This window comes from the organism of the source record quoted next, unplaced genomic scaffold, assembly GCF_019419815.1.
Source record: "Pyrus x bretschneideri cultivar Hongxiangsu unplaced genomic scaffold, Pyrus_bretschneideri_v1 Contig23, whole genome shotgun sequence".
Taxonomy (NCBI): Eukaryota; Viridiplantae; Streptophyta; class Magnoliopsida; order Rosales; family Rosaceae; genus Pyrus; species Pyrus x bretschneideri.
Window position 1 is genome coordinate 4,714,702 of NW_025999535.1, and position 19,057 is coordinate 4,733,758.

The 19,057-nt window shown below is 36.5% G+C and overlaps 2 protein-coding genes across 8 annotated transcripts; both read left to right on the plus strand.

Moving 5' to 3' along the window:
* Positions 1–1,060: 1,060 nt before the first annotated feature.
* Positions 1,061–13,220, plus strand: LOC103947597 (protein DETOXIFICATION 19). 7 transcript variants are annotated; one of them, XR_007258867.1, is made up of 11 exons: positions 1,061–1,620; positions 1,825–2,155; positions 3,114–3,658; positions 3,751–3,837; positions 3,921–3,977; positions 4,083–4,321; positions 4,439–4,557; positions 4,827–5,122; positions 11,785–12,151; positions 12,251–12,378; positions 12,489–13,220. XR_007258867.1 is itself a non-coding variant. In XM_009358512.3 (7 exons), exons 1-7 carry the CDS (start codon positions 1,877–1,879, stop codon positions 4,947–4,949), a joined length of 1,449 nt encoding a protein of 482 aa, XP_009356787.2. In that variant the 5' UTR covers positions 1,691–1,876; the 3' UTR covers positions 4,950–5,200. The 7 variants fall into 7 exon arrangements, 1 of the variants encoding a protein (XP_009356787.2); XR_007258865.1 differs by having other exon boundaries at positions 1,062–1,620; positions 1,815–2,155; XR_007258864.1 differs by lacking the exon at positions 1,061–1,620 and having other exon boundaries at positions 1,691–2,155.
* On the plus strand, positions 11,172–12,875 carry LOC125478144 (B3 domain-containing protein LOC_Os12g40080-like). The gene is made up of 4 exons (XM_048585929.1): positions 11,172–11,237; positions 11,785–12,151; positions 12,251–12,378; positions 12,705–12,875. The coding sequence occupies exons 1-4, from the start codon at positions 11,172–11,174 to the stop codon at positions 12,873–12,875; spliced, it is 732 nt and encodes a 243-aa protein (XP_048441886.1).
* Positions 13,221–19,057: the final 5,837 nt, after the last annotated feature.

Genomic DNA, 19,057 nt, shown 5'->3' on the forward strand with positions numbered 1-19,057 from the left:
ACTATCTCCCAATAAATACCTCATTCTCCATCAAGTTTCAATAAATTTTTGTTGCGCAATTCAGTTCTCAATTATCTTTTTTTAGAGAAACTCACTTAAGCATTAGAAATTCATCGGTCAAACCCTGCACCCCCCCTCAGTGGGCATGTGGCTTTGGTTATTGATTAAAGATATTTAATTATTTTATAGATATAAATTTATCAAGACTGAATACCATGAATTTTTGCCACCACACCTATTATTAATTGTTTTGGTGAAAAAATTCAATTTATTAATCAGACAGTCAAGGTATTAATACTTTGCCATTAAAAAGAGACAAACTGCCATTTTTTTTTAAGGTGCAATCAGAGTCTGTTGACTAATCATATTATAAAACGAATACGGCATCAATTCTGTTGACTAATCAGATAATCAAAAGACGACTGCCTTCTATTACTTAAGCAAGAGTTGTCATGAACCAGCTGGGTTATTATATAGATCCCCTAAAGTAGAAAAACCATTGTATGAATAAATCAAAAGAAAATTTAGGAAAATTTTAATGATAAAGATAAAATAAAGGGTAAAATAAATAGTACCAGAATTGATTTTTTAATGTAAAAATATGTTTTTTGTTATAATAAACAGTACCGAAAGTTTTTCATTAAAATTCTCGTAAGTCAAAGCATAATAACGTGAAAGAAATATAAAGTTGTGCAGAGAGAAACAGAATTCAGTACCTAAACCCTCAAAAACAGCAAATGAATAAGTGAAGGAGCAAAATTGATCTCAACCACTCCACTATATAAAAATGGGACAAAACTCGGGTCAATTTACCAAATTTTAATGGAAGAATATAACGTTTGGTGAATTAAAAAGGCACATGTCTTGGTGGGCAACATTATTGAATTTTGTTTTCTTATACAATTCTATTTTCTCTGATTGGTTTTTTATTTTTTATTTTTATTTTTAATTGGAACCATGAATTGACATGATATGGACATCACATGCCGTATTATATGAAGCTGATGATGTGATTTCACGATTGTAGTAACCGAGTAACCATAGTTGACGGTCGACTAATAAAATTCTAGTTGCAGACTTGGTTAGTGTGGGATGGCGAAAATATGCCTCTTTCTTTCAAACTTTCTTTAATTATTTTATTTTTACTGTTTTTCCATCCTATGATAAATAATAATGCTCTCTTTTGAAATGCTAATTAAAAAAAAGGGTATTTGAACATTTTGAAAAGAGTTGTTTTATTAACACACCACTTATTTTTCTATATTACCCTCATTGTTCACATACATTCAACATTTCCTTATTGTTCATTCTCACCACACCTCTAAATTTCAAGACTCTCATTAAACATGTAAATGCTAATTATAAGGTCAACTATATGACATTCGATTGTTGGTTTATGTTACTGGGAGAGCACAAATCCAAAATTTGCATCCCTTTCTGTTACTCATCTAGAGTCAATCTCACAAAATTTTGATCCAAAATTTTAAATATGAGTGTATAAACATTGTAAAAAAATGTGCGGAATGGAATAGAAATCCCAACCACTTGGTGTCAGACGGATTTGTTGTACTCAATTCATGTTGCTTGCCTCCATTCCTGCCTCAAAACCATCAATCGCATGTAAGTTTTTGTCTAAATATTTTTGTTTTTATTGATACAGAATACTATGTGATGGTGTACCCGTTTGTTATCCTGGAACGAATGGCCGGTCAAGGTGGCACCGTGGCAGCTTCTGTCCCTTTTTTTATATATTGCCTCACCCTCCCCATCTCTTTATCTAAAAACTCACTCATGTGAGATCTTGACAATTCCAGATATGAATAGGTGTCCATATCGACATTGCAGAGCAGAAGAAAACTTGAAGGACTAGACAACAATGGAGAACGGAGACATGGTAGCAAACACTAATAATACGATGCCGTTGTTGGAGGCAGGTGGTCATGGAGGAGCAAAAGGGGGGTGGTGGAACAAGGTGCTGGACGTGGAGGAGGCAAAAAATCAGGTGTTGTTTTCGTTGCCAATGATTCTGACGAATGTTTGCTATTACATGATCCCTTTGATTTCGGTCATGTTTGCCGGCCATCTTGGTGAGCTTCAGCTTGCCGGTGCAACCCTCGCCAATTCTTGGGCCACCGTCACCGGCTTCGCTTTCATGGTAAGGTGATTCTCTCACTCTCTCTGTATATCATGTTCTCTCCATGTATGTGTTGTTAGGAAAACTAATTGAACAGTAATCAAGAATACACAAATAAAACTGGTTACGAACTTTTAATAAAGATTACGATTGGAGACACAAACAAACAATAAAGAAATACTAAATCGTGATTTATATGTGGCTTATTCTTTGTTATCAATTAATCATCTGTGATATTTACCCAGCTCAAGCTTTTTAATCAATAGATTCATCGGTCAACTCTTGAGTTGATTGAATTAATATATGTATATAACTAACTATATGCATATATAGAACATTAGAAATTATAAATAAAGTAATTTATAACTTCATTCACAAAATGAAACTCTCTTTGAATCACTTTGGAATAAAATTGGAAAATAAGTTTGATTGTTTTTTATTGTATCGAAATATCGAATCCAGCCTTTTTTAAATTTCTTACGTAACATAGTGATAGTGGACAAATAAATATAGGTCAATTTATGCAATATAGAACTTCTTCAATTTCAACAAACTTATAAAAAAAAATTCACTTTTATTAGATTAAATGGAGCAAGGTTCTATTCTATTAGTATAGAAAGGGTTTGCATAATATCTGATTAATAGAATTCCACGAGTGAATAGAAAGTTGGATTTACAGTGGATCTCACTTGAATCGCTCCATCTTCATCCAGTTCAATTTTTGTTTAATAGTTTGTAACCAGATTTCTTCGTGCATATTAGTGTATACGGTTTTTAGAGTATTGCTTTCTTAAAATATGTTTTCCATGGCTGTTTCAATTCACTTGCTTTGTCCTTCAATTTTTCTAAATCAAGCGTTCTGCTTCTTTTTGTTTTTTTGTTTTTGGTACTTTAGAAAGGCAAAGAATAGTGCCAATTAATAGACTGCAGGCCTACTCTTTGAACTGTTTTCTTTGTCTATTATTCTTTCTTGGTTTAGGTTGGATTAAGTGGAGCTCTGGAAACGTTGTGTGGGCAAGGATTCGGCGCAAAGTTATATAGAATGCTGGGGATTTATCTACAAGCCTCTTCCATCATTTCTTTCCTGGCCTCTATCATTGTATCCGTAGTCTGGTTCTATACAGAACCAATACTTATCTTAATTCACCAAGACCCTCAAATCTCAAAATATGCAGCGCTTTATATGAAATTTCTGATTCCGGGGTTGTTTGCATATGGCTTCCTGCACAATATTTTGAGATTTCTTCAGACGCAATCCGTTGTCATACCATTGGTCTACTTCTCGGTGATCCCAGTGGTTCTTCATGTTGGCATTGCGTATGGCCTGGTACGTTGGACAGGTCTTGGTTACGTGGGAGCTCCGCTGGCAGCTTCGATTTCAATATGGATATCAATGCTAATGTTGGCCACGTACGTTTTGTGCGCAAAGAAGTTTGAGCATACGTGGGAAGGGTTTACATTAGAATCATTTAATTACGTCCTCACCAACTTCAAACTTGCCCTACCCTCTGCAGCAATGGTATGGTAAGTGTTCTTCAATTTTTCTTTACTCTTTTTCAGAGTATGTGAGATAGAATCTGTAAGTATTCATGTCTTCATTTTTTTCGTCTTTCCAGTTTGGAGTATTGGGCCTTTGAGATTCTGGTGTTCATGGCAGGAGTAATGCCAAAAGCTGAACAAAACACTTCCCTAATTGCAATCTGGTAAGCATTCGGCTAGCTCTAAACTTATAATTTTTCGCTCGATCGACTCAAGTAGATTTTTCCTAATCTAATCATATCTTCAGTGTGAATACAGAAGCAATTGCATACATGATTACATATGGCCTCAGTGCTGCTGCAAGGTTGGTAGAACAATAAATTCCAAGTTTAACTAATCACTTCGGGTTTTTCGATTCTACATTCTGTTTCACACATTGAATCAAATATTACTTTTTTCTTGCTTGTAGCACAAGGGTATCAAATGAATTGGGAGCAGGCAATCCTGAGAAAGCCAAGAATGCAATGGCTGTGACTCTTAAGCTCTCTGTACTTCTCGCACTCATCGTTGATCTGGCTCTGGCATTTGGTCACAATTTATGGGCCGGCGCCTTCAGCGACAGCAGCGTAATAATAAAACTATTTGCTTCCATGACACCGTTGCTTGCAATTTCTATAATTGCTGATTCTTTCCAAGGCGTCTTATCAGGTCCGAATCATCATCCACTTCTATTAGGGGTTGTCCATCTGCTACTTTGCATTTGAACTTATTCTCTTTGCCTTCTATTTCTCGAGTATCTATGAGAGCGAATTTTCGGTATTTCAGGTGTGGCCAGAGGATGTGGGTGGCAGCACCTGGCTGTGTATGTAAACTTGGGAACATTCTATTTGGTTGGCATGACAATTGCAGGTGTTCTTGCATTTAAGTTGAAACTATATGCTAAGGTGAGACCATTAAACTTGTAGCTTAATTTTACACCCCCATAGGATTGAACCTTGGGTTTCCAAAATAGTGTAAAAAGAAGTGTTTCGAATCACTGCTGTTTGACGCAGACCTGTTATAAAAAAGTCCGGGCATCTGCACACTCAGTACTAACATTATTAATTCTTTAGCTGAACACAGAAGTGGAACAAGCAGCTAGCTAGTAGATGATTTTTTTTTGTTTATGTATCTAACTCAGTTCACATTTTGTGCTTGATTTCTTCTGGTGCAGGGGTTGTGGATTGGTTTAATCTGCGGTCTTTCTTGCCAAACTGTCCTACTTTTGGTGGTCACGCTGCGCACAAAATGGACTCAACTGGATTTACCTCGTAACGCAGATGCAATTTTGGTCTAAATGGTCACACAAAACTAGTTCACAACGTAGACCGCAATGGCAACCATTTTAGACTAGATTATGGAATTTTGAGGAAGTTATATATTGCAGAGAAAAATAGTGTCTGGATGCTGGAGAAGATGCATGCATGTTTCCATTAACTGGTTGTTCTGGCAAGCAATTTCCTATAGCAGGTAGGTAGGTGACTTCAATAAGAGAAATTCACTTACTATTTAATGAAGATTAATAAAAAGGATCTGATTTGCCGAGCACTTTTGCATCTTCAACGAATGTCACGCGTGACTGTCTTAATCTTTATAGCGATGACTACAAGAGTACGCGTATAATATCCCTTAAAGATAATATAGCAAAGGAGATTTTAGTAGTGAGCTATATTTGACATTAAAAAAAAAAAAAAAAAAAAAAACCAGCTGGTTGCTTGATAATCTATTATTTTGGAGGCCGAAAAAACTTACAGAAATATTTTAGCCTCCCACTAACCATTATTGTGCAATCCACCAACAAAACTCAATCATATGCTCATAAGAATCACAGAATAGGATTGTGATATATTGTATATTATTCAACAACTAGGTTTACAGCTTTATACAACCATTCGGTCAATGAGATCCTAAACTATTGCCTACAAGTAAGGCTTGATCAGAAACTAAATAGGAAAGGAAATAACTACAATATCAATTTACAATATTGACTAAGTAATAGAGATATTTTCCTTAACACTCCCCCTCAAGTTGGAGTGTATGTTAATGACACCCAACTTGCCAAGTAGAACTTCGAACTGTGTTGAACTCAACGGCTTAGTGAATATATCAGCTGGTTGATCATTGGTCCGTATGTAAGCCGTGCGTATCATTCCTTCTTGAATCTTTTCTCGTACTAGATGACAATCGATTTCTATGTGCCTTGTTCGTTCATGGAAAACAGGATTTGAAGCAATGTGTAATGCTGCTTGATTGTGACAAAACAACTTGACTAGCTGAGAATGATTCACTCTTAGGTCCTTCAAAATATTCTTCAGCCATATGATTTCACAACATGTGGTGGCCATGGAACGGTATTTAGCCTCTGCACTCGAACGAGATATTGTTGTTTGTTTCTTAGTTTTCCAAGAAATAGGTGCGTGACCGAGCAAAACGCAGTACCCCGTTATCGACCTTCTAGTATCTCGACATCTAGCCCAATCAGCATCACAAAATGCTTGTAACTGCAATGAGCCTGTGGAAGGAAGAAAAATCCCTTGACCAGGTGCTTGTTTAATGTACTTGAGAACCTTGTGCGCAGCATCAAGGTGTGGTTGCCGAGGTTTCTCCATGAACTGACTTAGCATGTGAACAGCATAAGCCAAGTCAGGCCTTGTTATGGTCAAGTATATTAACCTCCCCACAAGTCGTCTATACGATGAAGGATCATTCAGCTCCTTTCCTTCCATTTGTGTGAGTGACAAATTCGGATCCACAGGGAACCGAGAAGGCTTAACGCCTAGAAATCCAACATCTTCCAATATTTCGAGAGCATATTTACGTTGACATATAGTAATTCCATGCTTTGATCGTGCAACTTCTATTCCCAAGAAATACTTGAGTTGCCCCAAGTCTTTCAGTTTGAAACGCTGAGAGAGGAACTGCTTGGTTTCTTCAAGTTCATGCAGATTATTCCCTGCTAATATCACATCATCAACATATACTAGTAAAGCAATGAAGTTACCATGACGACTTCGGACGAATAATGAATAGTCGGACCGTGATTGATGAAATCCAGCAGCCTTCAGAGCATGGGATAACTTAATGAACCATTGCCGTGAAGCTTGCTTCAAACCGTAGAGGGATTTATTCAACTTGCATACTCGAGTCTCCCCCTTTCGTTCGAAACCAGGAGGCAAGGTCATGTAGACATCCTCGTCAAGATCACCATTTAAGAAAGCATTGTTGACATCTAGCTGATGAAGATGCCAACCTTGTATAGCGGCGACACTGAGAAGCACACGAACTGTGGTTAACTTGGCGACAGGAGCAAAGGTTTCTCGGTAATCAACACCTTCAATTTGACTGTAACCCTTGGCAACGAGGCGGGCTTTGTACCGGTCAATGGTGCCATCAGGTTTGAGTTTGATCTTGTAAACCCATTTACAACCAATGAGACGTTTGTGCAACGGCAAAGCCACGAGTGTCCATGTATGATTGGCTTGAAGAGCAGCAATTTCATGTTGCATGGCATCACGCCAGCGGGGATCACGGATGGCCTGTGAAAAACTGGTAGGTTCTCTGAAGAGGGAAAGATTAGTGGTGTAGGTTTTATGCTGAGAGGAGAGGCGGTCGTAGGACAAATAAGTGGAAAGAGGGTGAGAAGTACCTGAAGATGAAAGAGCCACGTTCATAGAAGATGTGGGAGCAGGCCTGGACGGGAGAGCAACCTCGACATGAAAGTCCTGCAAAAAGGAAGAGGGTTTTGTGGGGCGGGTGCTACGTCAGGGTGGAGTGGGGGGGACAGTTTGAACTGGAGAATGAGAGGGTAGGATTGTGATGTCAGGAGATGGTGCAGGTGGTGGTGTAGAAGGTGGCGAAGGAGAAGAGGGTGTGTGGGGGGGGTGAAGGCGCGGGTGATGGAGAATGAGGCTCGGATAATGTGGAAAGGTCAGTGGAGGGGGTAGGTAGTAGTGGTCGTGGGACAGGGAAGGGATCTTCAACAAAGGGAGATAAGTGGTGGGTTGGGATAGTGGACTGTGGTTGAGCAGCAGAAGTGTCAGAATGATAAGGGAAATGGTTTTCGAAAAAGAGCACGTCCCAGGAAACAAAAATTTTGTTAAGATGAAGATCAAAAAGTCGATAACCCTTTTGGCCATATGGGTACCCAAGAAACACACAATGACGGGCACGAGGATCAAATTTGGAAGGTTTATATGCGTGAGTGGAAGCAAAACACAAGCAACCAAAAACACGTAATTGGGTGTAACTGGGTGCTGTTTGGAACAACATTTCATAAGGTGTCTTCCCATGGAGAAGAGGTGTGGGGGTGCGGTTGATGAGATAGGCTGAAGTGAGTATGGCGTCCCCCCAAAAACGTTTTGGCATGTTGGCTTGAAAAAGCAAAGCTCGGGCAACATTTAATAAATGTCGATGCTTACGTTCAGCAACACCATTTTGCTGTGGTGTGTGAACGCAGCTGGTTTGATGGACAATGCCTTTCGTTGCATAAAAACTATCAAGTTTAAACTCGGGACCATTATCACTACGAATGATTTTGACTTTAGTATTAAATTGGGTTTCAACCAAGTGAACAAATTGCACAAGAAGCTGCTGTGTGTCAGATTTATATTTCATGAGGTAAATCCAGGTGCTCCGAGTGTAATCATCAACGATAGTGAGAAAATATTTTGCACCAGAAATAGAAGGAACGTGATATCCCCCCCAAATATCAACATGTATCAATTCAAAACAAGATTTAGTGGATATGGAACTTAGAGAAAATGGTGCTCTTGTTTGCTTGGCTAAAGGACAAATGACACACTTATTTGAATCACAAAAACTGGATTTAAAAAAAGGAAATGACATAGAAACAGTTTTGGATGGATGGCCGAGGCGTTGGTGCCAAAGGTGATGATTGGTTGTGCTAATGGTGTTGCATGTTCCTTTCTTTGATGGGTCGAGATAGTAGAGGCCCCCCCGTTCAATTCTCGTCCCAATTATCTTCCCCGAGCGTAGGTCCTGTATGACACAAAACTGTTTTAGGAAGATGGTAATATAAAGGGAATCGTATGCGAGTTTGCTAATGGATATCAGATTTAAGGTAAAGAATGGGACACACAAAACATTATCAAGCACAAGTGTGGGAGAGAAGACCACTTGTCCAATGTGAGTGACCGTGGCAAGGGAACCATTTGGAAGTTCAATAGTGTGATTTGTAACTGGCCTCGATGATGTGAGATAATGAGGACTGCAAACAACGTGGTCCGTTGCACCACTATCCAAGATCCAAACATTTTTAATGCCATTATGCATGAAGGAAAATGCTTTACCTGAGAGTTCTTCATGAGTCGAAGAGTTACCCACGTGATTTGCAAATGAGGAACGATTTTTGTTTAACATGGCAAGGATCTGCTTACAATCTTCTTGGGAAAAGGGAAAGCTTGGCATCCCATCTTTCTTGTCATGCACGGCAACTTGATTGCCCTTGGAAGTTGATGAACGGCTTTGTTCAGTTTCAGCAGCTGCTTTGCGTTTGCGGCAATATTCGAAAGTATGACCTTTCCAACCACAGAAATTGCATTTGAGATGGGCACGACAATTTTTGGTGATGTGGTTCGTCTTGTTACATTTGCCACAGCGAGGACCACCATCCTCGGTTTCAGGCTCGCGTCCACCATGCTTTACAGCAAAAGCTGCTGCTTCAGGTTGAGGGGTATTTTTTCCACTTGAGACTTCCGCCTGCTTCTCATGGCGAAGAACAAGAGAGTAAGCTTTGTTCACTGTGGGTAAAGGCTCAAGGAGAAGGATATTACTACGGACAGTGGAAAAGGAATCACTTAAACCCATGAGAAATTTTATTGTTTTCTGGGTCTCAACATAAGAGATGATTTCCTTCTTTGTATCGCAGCCACATGCAGGAATGGAACATAGTACGTCACGCTCGTCCCACAAGCCCTTTAGTTTGGTAAAGTATGAACTCACCGTCATGTTACCTTGTACACAATCATGGATCTCGTTTTCTACATGAAATAATTGAACGATATTTGCATGAGAAAACCGTTCTTGTAGATCAAGCCACATCTGCCTTGCATCCTTGCAGTTGATGACGCTGCTTGAGATTTCTTTTGACATGGATCCTAAGAGCCATGTTTTAACCAGATTATTGCAGCGATTTCATTGCTGCAATTCTTCATGTTCATCTTCACTCGGCTTCTTGACAGTCCTATCAACAAGCCCTAATTTGTTCTTGACCGTTAAGGCCATGGTCATGGATTGAATCCATGTACTGTAATTATCTTCCACCAATGGCTGCGGCACAAGTACTGCACCGGGTTGATCTGAATGATGGAGATAAAGTGGGTGGTTAGGACTCTCCCACTTTAGATGTGAAGTCATGCTCGAGGAAGTTGACTTCGTGTCTGCGTTATCACCCATGGCTATGGTTTGCTAGGGTTGTTTTGGTGTTTGTGTGTTTGCTGTTTATTTTCCCAGATATCAATCACTCTGGTACCATCATAAGAATCACAGAATAGGATTGTGATATATTGTATATTATTCAACAACTAGGTTTACAGCTTTATACAACCATTCGGTCAATGAGATCCTAAACTATTGCCTACAAGTAAGGCTTGATCAGAAACTAAATAGGAAAGGAAATAACTACAATATCAATTTACAATATTGACTAAGTAATAGAGATATTTTCCTTAACATATGCAAGGTCATATTTGATTTTAGATATAGCTCTACAGGTAAAAGTAAAACCCCACATTAGAAGATTCAAAAATTATATTAAAGGCTTAGCCACTTATTATTATGGCAAGTTCATTATAAAGTTTAGTCCATTGCTCTATTCTTTTGTATATACTATTGTTTGTTAAAATACACACACAAACACACACACACTTCTCTGCCCTCCTACTCCCCATACACTTTCATCGCCTCCTATTTTGTACGGTCACGGTTAAGCCACGTCAACATTTTATATTGATTTTTTTATAGAGATAATAAGACAAAAATCAATAGTAATATAAAATGTTGACGTGACTTAATTGTGACTGTACAAATAGAAGATGATAAGAGTGTATGGGAAGTGGAAGGGCAGAGAAGCCAAGTCCTGAGAGAATATGAGTTGTAAGTGCATGTTGAACACATGGCAGAAGAAAGCAAACAAACAATCAAACAAAAAGACAGCAGCGACTTGACTCTAGCTGGACAGATTTTCAATGTAGGTAGAACATGGAGTGTTAAATCATATGTCATTATATTAGTGTAGCTAAATTTTCTTTTAAGTGTGGCCTAGATCTAGTGTTCCAATCATTCTAAAAAATCTCTCCCGAAATGAAAAAAAGCATCTAAGTAGAAAAACTGAGTAACAGCTGCAGGTCGAAAATTATGACTCTGATTCTCTCTCACTTTAATTAAGAACCATAAAAAAGTTGCTGTTTGTCGAAATTTTGAAATCTTCTTTCTTCTTTTAGTAAAATTAAGCAGCCAGTTGGTACTCTCGAATTCTTGACGACACGCACGGTTGGTTCAAATGGCTAGGAAGCCAAAGAAACCATCATTTTTCAAGATCCTCTTTGGTGACTTCTCTCTGGGTCTGGTAAAATCCATCCTCCCTTCCTCTTCACTTTTCAACATCTTAACTTTTTTTGTTTGTGTCTTTTATTTTTCACTTTTGTGGGTTCTTTTGGATAACCATCATGGACAAATTTGTTCGTGCTTTTTATTTATTTATTTATTTATTTATTTTTTTTTTTTATAATTTTGTGGATTCCTTTTCACTTTTCTGCATGTGTTAGATTAAATTTCTGCAGAAAATTGATATCCCTTTCGTGGTTCATGCGTGAGTTCAGGGTTTTTTGTTCTTTGTATCTTTGTGAAAATTATTTAATCAAATATTATGGATCCCCAAATTTTCAACATTACTCTGAATGTTAGCAACAATGGTTATTATTTCATCAACTGTAGTCAAGTTCACAAAGATTTGGTTAAATAATTTCCAAATGCTTGATTATTTTTGTTTGACATTAATTACCATGTTATACAACTCGAATTCTGTTTGCAATAATTTTTCTGATTTGATCTGTCAAATTACAAACAATATTTGTGAATGTGATCTTAAGTGCATTGGTTATTCAATTTTGTAGCGTATACCACCTACGTTTATTAGGAAGAACTTCAATAGACGACCACTTTGCAAATGTGACCTTAGAGGCCCTACCGGAATACGAAGAACTGTGGAATTGGAAGACAGGGAGAATGGCTTATTCTTCCGCAATGGTTGGCAGGGTTTTGTGAAGGACAATCATTTAGAATCTGGGGATCTTTTGGTTTTTGATTATGATGGTGAAACAAAGTTTAATGTCAAAATCTATGATAGGAGTGCGTGCGAGAAAGATGTCGAAGCAGCCAAGATGAATACAGAAAATCAAGCTCGAGCAAAAGATGAAAATGTTGATCTTGACACTGAAAACTATAGCAAAGAGCGCGAAATCAGAACGACTAGCAGAAGTGGTAAGTTAAGCTCTGTTTTTGTTCTCTGCATTTGGCGAAGATTTGTATCTGATATCTTAACTTTTTTTCACTCCTTAAATTGTGTTTCGGATTCTGCAGGCAATTACCTCATTTCTAGGAAAAGACATTATTATGTAGAAGATACATCAACTGGATCTGTCTTGTTGAAATCAGAGAATAAATGTTTTCTAGCATTTTCATACAAGAAACATTTACTACAACGCGTGGTGAGTACTTTGTCACTCATTTCCTAATTCAATTTGTATTCTGAACAAGTTTCGCTATTGCGATTGAAAAATAGTGACAGATATCTTTGGTATACCTTTTAAAACTACAGTGGCTGCAGTGTGGCAGTTAATTGGAGAAACATTTCAAGGAACTTTTCTTCCAAATTCGACTTCTTTTTAGGGGTGGACTGTATTATAAGTTTTAGGATTGAGTACAAAGATATAGAATCGTTTACATGAAAACTCTTCTAGCTCGAATATGTTTTTCATTTTTAGTTTCACAGTCAAGTTTCAAGCGAAGTTATCCAAGATGTTCCACATTGCAGAGGATCCCGAAGCAACTAGCCGTAGATGAAGGCCTTATGTCAAAGAATACTGTAACGCTTCAAGATCCAGCTGGGCGTTCATGGCTTATTCAACTCAGAATCAGAAGGCCTAATTCTACTGATCACTTGGACATTTCAACAGGTTGGACAGACTGCGTGAAGGCGAACTGAATTTCACCCGGGGACACCATGATTTTTGAGTTTGTGAAGCAAGGTTTGATGCGTGTTCATATTTTCAAAAAAGGAGCAGTGAGAGGCAACAAGTGTCGTGTGGTGCTTGCTGGCCCTAATGTTAAAGCTGAAAGCTAGTTGATCCCAGAGTTTCACGTCACAAATTTACCATCCTTTGTAAAAATGTTGTGTTCTTGTAGCCAAGTAGTGTTCTTGTAAAAATGTTGTGACTGCAGTATCACCATTAGCTTATCTATTTTGGTTGAAGGATGACGTAATTTAATTTAATTACCCCAGCCACTCTTCTGTCTCTAAGTGCTTAGTATTTTTTTCACAGGTCTTCAATTTCTGTTTTTGATACAAGCAATGTTGGCCAATTTGATTCTGGGATCCTGAATGTAATAGTAAACTCTCTTTTCCAAAAGTATCATGACCCAAATCGGAACTCGGACGTCAAAATTGCAAATTTCTAATGCGTCCCTTCGACTTTCGTTGGTCTATTTCCTCTTCAATTCACTCAGTTATTTGTTCTACATCATTTAGATGATAAATAACTAATACATAAATGTGTTGGTGTTTATATAGGGTAAGCTAAAATAACTAGGTAACACCAATGAATGTGAATGTGTTGGTATTTAGATTCCAATTATTCAACTTTGTACAATTCTAGTTGCAGACTTGGAGTTAGCGTGGGTTGGGGAAAATGTATCTCGTTCTTTCAAATTTTCTTTAATTATATTACTTTTACTGTTTCACCATCATATGATAAATAATAATACGCTCTTTTGAAATGCTAACTAATCAAGTTTTGAAAATTCAATAATAAGGAATTTTTTTATTGTATGCCTATTTAAGAATCATAGAAAAATAGTAGATATAACCAGCAAATTTTGGAAAAGTTCAAATTTGGGAAAATGTTAAATAACGAAAAAAAAAAAAAAACAATTAAACATGAGTAAATAGAGGGAGAAAAATGTGATTATCATTTCACTTTTAGTATTCTAATTGCTTGAAATTTTGGTATGGGTTGGGTTAAGTGGAGCTCTAGAGACGCTTTGCGGGTAAGGCTTGGAGCAAAGTTGTTGTTTGGATCTAAAATTACATCATTTACTCGTGCAATTAAGGCCATTGAGTGAGTATAGTTCCACACCATCGGATGAGAAAGTTAAGATAATGTTGTTGTTGTTAGGGGATAATATTATGGTTTTTAATCATAATAATTATCTTTTAATAATGAATTGTCCCAACGTTTTCTTATGCAAGATAAATGGGATTCAAATTATGTCCAATTTGGAAGCAATAACAGAGTTCAAGTTAACTTGGGTTTGCTAGCACTGGACATGTAGATTGGGACAGCTTGGAGTAGGAGATCAGCACAAGGATATGAAGGATGGGGTTATTGGTCAAAAGAAAGGGATTGCATTTGCATGCAGCGTGAGGCCATGAAGACTTGTATTTAGAGACCTATTCCATGCAATTAAGAGTCCAATTTGAAGAAATTAGCAATATGAGTGGGGTTTGATTAATGCCGTGCATGTCCCTAATGTGCTATTGGTTTAGTGATAACAACGGGATGATCGGAGATAAAGTTGGGATTATACGTGGTCTTGATTTCACAAACAAGTTCGAGAGGATGGCAATCTGTGAAGTTATTAAGGATAATATTCTGATGAATATTATTTTTGATTGCTTTGGTGCTGCGGCAAATAATCTTTCAACATGGCCAGCAAGCAAATAGCACTATAAATACAAAGTTGCAAATAACGTGCCAACCCCTTCAAATCAACACACAAAAAGAAATATAAAATTAAAGCAGTGAAATCCGAGGACAAAATTTTACATTACTAGTGGTGTTTTATTTTTTTTGGTGTGCCGGTGATCTCCTTTGCGAGTGGAGTACTTATTCTTGCGGCTAGTCATGCTAGCCCTTCCCTTGTAAATGAATTTTAAGAAATAATTTTCGCACTCTTTTTTAAACACTCATCGATTATCTGTGTCATTTAATTCTTCTTTAAATCATAACGGGTTAAAGTCGTGCGAATACTATTTTGCATTCTTTTGGAACCTAGACGATGTTATTGGGCGGCAATTGCCTATCGGCTACTTAGTAACCGGTTTGTAGTTTTTCTTGTTTGGGCTTCGGCCTCAATTTACCTTTTTTTTTTTTTTTGTCAAATGATAAATTTTATTAAATTAGATGTTAGATTAATTACTGACGAGGTTTGAATCAACGTCGATATGCAATTGCTCAACTCATTTCTATTACTGTGGTAAATGGTCACTTGCCAGCCTCAATGTACCTTCAAAAGAACATTTTTGTAGAGAATAATGTTAAGAATAAATAAGTCTAACAACGTTTGGAAATCGAAATATAATCGTGTCAGATGATGATTTGACCATTCAATTCAATTGCATTAATTTTCTTTTGGTAAAAGGTGAGTGAATGCAATTTATTAAGCATAGATATGTTTCAAACCTACCTAAATAGTTTTTTTTTTTTTTTTTAGGTCAAAACCTACCTAAATAGTTTTATGTTCCTTTTTTTTGAAGTAAAAGTGATAATCTACGCTAACAAGCCTAGACTTGAAGTCGAAACCCGTAAATGGTTAGTTATGCTGTAAGAAAAACAAGGGGACAAAGGAAAAGGAAAACTGTAGCTACACGGAGCAGCCATGTATTCCTAGAAAGCTTTCAACTTTGAAAATCTCTGCAGGGCATCGTAGAACAGAAGGGTTCCAATGGCACGGAAGGGTCCTCGGAAGAAACAATCGTTTTTCAAGGTCCGACTTGGTGAGTGACTTCTCTAAGCATCTGGTAAAATCTTTGCCTTCTTTCTTATAAACTTCTCAAGATCAAATTTTTTACAGTCGTGCTTGCAACTTTTCTCTTCTTGTTTTTGGGTTCGTTTTCTAGATTAATCAGGAATTTGAGTGAATGTTAAAAATACCCTTTTCATGGTTTCATGTTTGGATCTACTTTTGTTTATATTTAACTACTGGTGTCGATATATTATAAAAAAAAAAAAAAAAAATTGCACTTTTAAAAACTTGTTTGGTTACTCAGAAACCGAGAGAAAAGTGAAAACTGATCCTCAGGGCTTGATCAACCGAGAATGATGACATCAATAACTTTTGGCTACTGATTTACACACACCTTTTTTCTTCCATAAACACTAATTTTTATGTCCTTTGTACACTTGCAAATCCATGATATCCTGGGAGTTGTGTAGACTTCTTTCTCCAAGGAGATTATTGGTGATTGCGATTTGATCGGATTAGAATTGGACTGCATTGGATTGTACAGAAATGTAGAGGATAACAATGATACAATTCTGTGTTTGGTACAACACATGACTAAGTAATGGATTAAAACGTGAATTAAAACGTGAGGGGGTGTTAGTGTAATGTTTCAAATGTGGGGTGATTTTGTAAAAACTCGATAAACCTCAGGAGGTGTTAGTGTAATTAACCCATTTACAAGAATGCAAATAGGAATTGAAATCTCGAACAGTACCAAAATGTCGAAAATTTTTCAAGAATCCCAAAATTCGAGAATATCGAAATTTCGGTTCAGTTTCGGGTTCTGAAATCCCTTTTTAAAAGGGATCAATTCAGTATTCAAGCGTTAGGCTTTGGCTCGGGATCTTGACCCGAACCAACCCTACAAATAGTTATTTACCTTTAGGGATTTTTCTTTTTGAACAAAACATATTATATGCATTAAGTAGGTGTGGAGTGGGTTAAGCAGTACAATAAGCTAGTAATAATGTGGTTCAAATTCGTCTTCGGTGAGAATTAAATCTAAAGTCTCTCACTCACAAGTGAAGAATAATATGACTAGACCATAGTACAATCTTATTTTTTTATTTTTTTAATAAATAATATTATTAACACTAAGAGGGCGAGGATGTAGCATTAGAGTCTAGTAATACTTTACTCTCAATTTGTAAGTGAGATGTTTCAGATTCGATTCCATGAGTGGCGAGTTTGATACTTAAAATTAATCCAAAAATCTTAGAGTTGACACGTGAGCTTTCATCTGCTTTCATCTGCATATGACGAAGATGCACTTGTTAAATTGGCAAAACCCACATTTATTACACGCTTCAACTTCTTGAAAACCTGAGTTGCTAACTACAATTTTTCCAAACTCTCATGTCTAGAAGAAAAGTCAAAAGTATTAAAGATGATTAATAAGTAAATGGTTATCTTTATGCCTTCCTTATCAAGGATCCACTCAATCAAGCAAAAAATCACAATCAAATCTAATCAAGAATCATAAAGGATAATTCCAGGATATTATTTAATTAATAATATCTTGGAATAATTTTTTCCTAATACATCCAACAGATGATAGTGACACATGTTGGCCAATTGGACGTCTGCATAGGGCATCACAATTCTTGTATGATACACATTGACCAATTGGACATCGACACATGGCATGGGAATTACTACACATGTGGCCGACTATCTCCCAATAAATACCCCATTCTCCACCAAGTTTCGATAAATTTTTGTTGCGCAATTAAGTCCTCAATTCTCTCTTTTTAAAGAAATGCACTTAAGCATTAGAAATTCATTGGTCAAACCCTGCACGTGGCTTTGGTTATTGATTAAAGATATTTAATTATTTTATAGATACAAATTTATCAAGATTGAATACCACGAATTTTTGCCACCACACCTATTATTAATTGTTTTGATGAAAAAATTCAATTTATTAATCAGTCAAAGTATTAATACTTTTCTATTAAAAAGAGACAAAATGCCATTTTTTATAAGGTGCAATCAGAATCTGTTGACTCATCAGATTATAAAACGACAACGGCATCAATTCTGTTGACTAATCAGACGACTGCCTTCTATTACTTAAGCAAGAGTTGTCATGAACCAGCTGGGTTATTATATAGATCCCCAAAACTAGAAAAACCATTGTATGAATAAATCAAAAGAAAATTTATGAAAATTTTAACAATAAAGACAAAATAAATAATAAAATAAATAGTATCATGATTGATTTTTTAGTGTAAAAATATGATTTTTCATTAAAATGAACAGTACCGGAAGTTTTTCGTTAAACTTCTTGTAAATCAAAGCATAATAACGTGAAAGAAACATAAAGGTGTGCAGAGAGAAACAGAATTCAGTACCTAAACCCTCAAAAATGGAGGCAGATTGTCTGCCTTCCTGTTTGTGTGCCGTTCCCATTCTCTCTTATTTTATACGATCACGGTTAAGTCAGATCAACATTTATATTGACTTTTTATAGAGATAATAAGAATATAAAATATTAATGTGGCTTAATCGTGACTGAATAAATAAGAAAAGATGAGAAAGACACCCAAACATGAAGGCAGAAAATCTACCTCCCTCCAAAATAGCAAATGACTAAGTGAAGGAGCAATATTGATCTCAACCACTCCACTATATAAAAATGGGACAAAACTCCGGTAAAATTTCCAAATTTTAACGGAAGAATATAACGTTTGGTGAATTAAAAAGGTACATGTACATGTCTTGGTGGGCAACTTTATTGAATTTTGTTTTCTTTATCCAAAAAGATATACACGTGAACCAGAAAGGCAAGGGATACAATTCTACTTTCTCTGATCGGATTTATTTTTATTTTTATTGGAACCATGAATTGGCATGATATGGACATCACATGCCGTATTATATGAAGCTGATGATGTGATTTCACGATTGTAGTAACCGAGTAACTATAGTTGACGGTCGATAAATAAAATTCATTTCACTCTTAACAAAATGTGGTGCGAAAATATAATATTTTTTCATACCCCTCAATTTTGACAATTTAACCTGCATTATTGTTGCATAGTATGTAAAACTATTAAGTAATTTAATTGCATAATACTCTCTTCCACAATTCTAGTTGCAGACTTGGTTAGTGTGGGATGGCGAAAATATGCCTCTTTCTTTCAAACTTTCTTTAATTATTTTATTTTTACTGTTTTACCATCCTATGATAAATAATAATGCTCTCTTTTGAAATGCTAATTAAAAAAAATGAGTTTTAACGAAAAACTCGCGGTACTGTCTATTTTAACAAAAAATCATAATTTTACACTAAAATATCAATTCTGGTACTATTTAATTTACCATTTATTTTATCCTTATCGTTAAAACTCAAAGTTTTCAAACCCTTTTCATTAGTTTTCC

What these genes read in the sequence shown, in the direction of transcription:
- LOC125478144 (XM_048585929.1), top strand. Translation starts at nt 11,172, where the DNA reads ATGGCTAGGAAGCCAAAGAAACCATCATTTTTCAAGATCCTCTTTGGT. An exon ending in GTGACTTCTCTCTGGGTCTG is followed by an intron (nt 11,238 to 11,784) that starts GTAAAATCCATC and finishes TCAATTTTGTAG; the next exon opens with CGTATACCACCTACGTTTAT. An exon ending in AACATTTACTACAACGCGTG is followed by an intron (nt 12,379 to 12,704) that starts GTGAGTACTTTG and finishes TCCACATTGCAG; the next exon opens with AGGATCCCGAAGCAACTAGC.
- LOC103947597 (XM_009358512.3), top strand. Translation starts at nt 1,877, where the DNA reads ATGGAGAACGGAGACATGGTAGCAAACACTAATAATACGATGCCGTTG. An exon ending in TCACCGGCTTCGCTTTCATG is followed by an intron (nt 2,156 to 3,113) that starts GTAAGGTGATTC and finishes TTCTTGGTTTAG; the next exon opens with GTTGGATTAAGTGGAGCTCT. An exon ending in ACTTCCCTAATTGCAATCTG is followed by an intron (nt 3,838 to 3,920) that starts GTAAGCATTCGG and finishes TCATATCTTCAG; the next exon opens with TGTGAATACAGAAGCAATTG.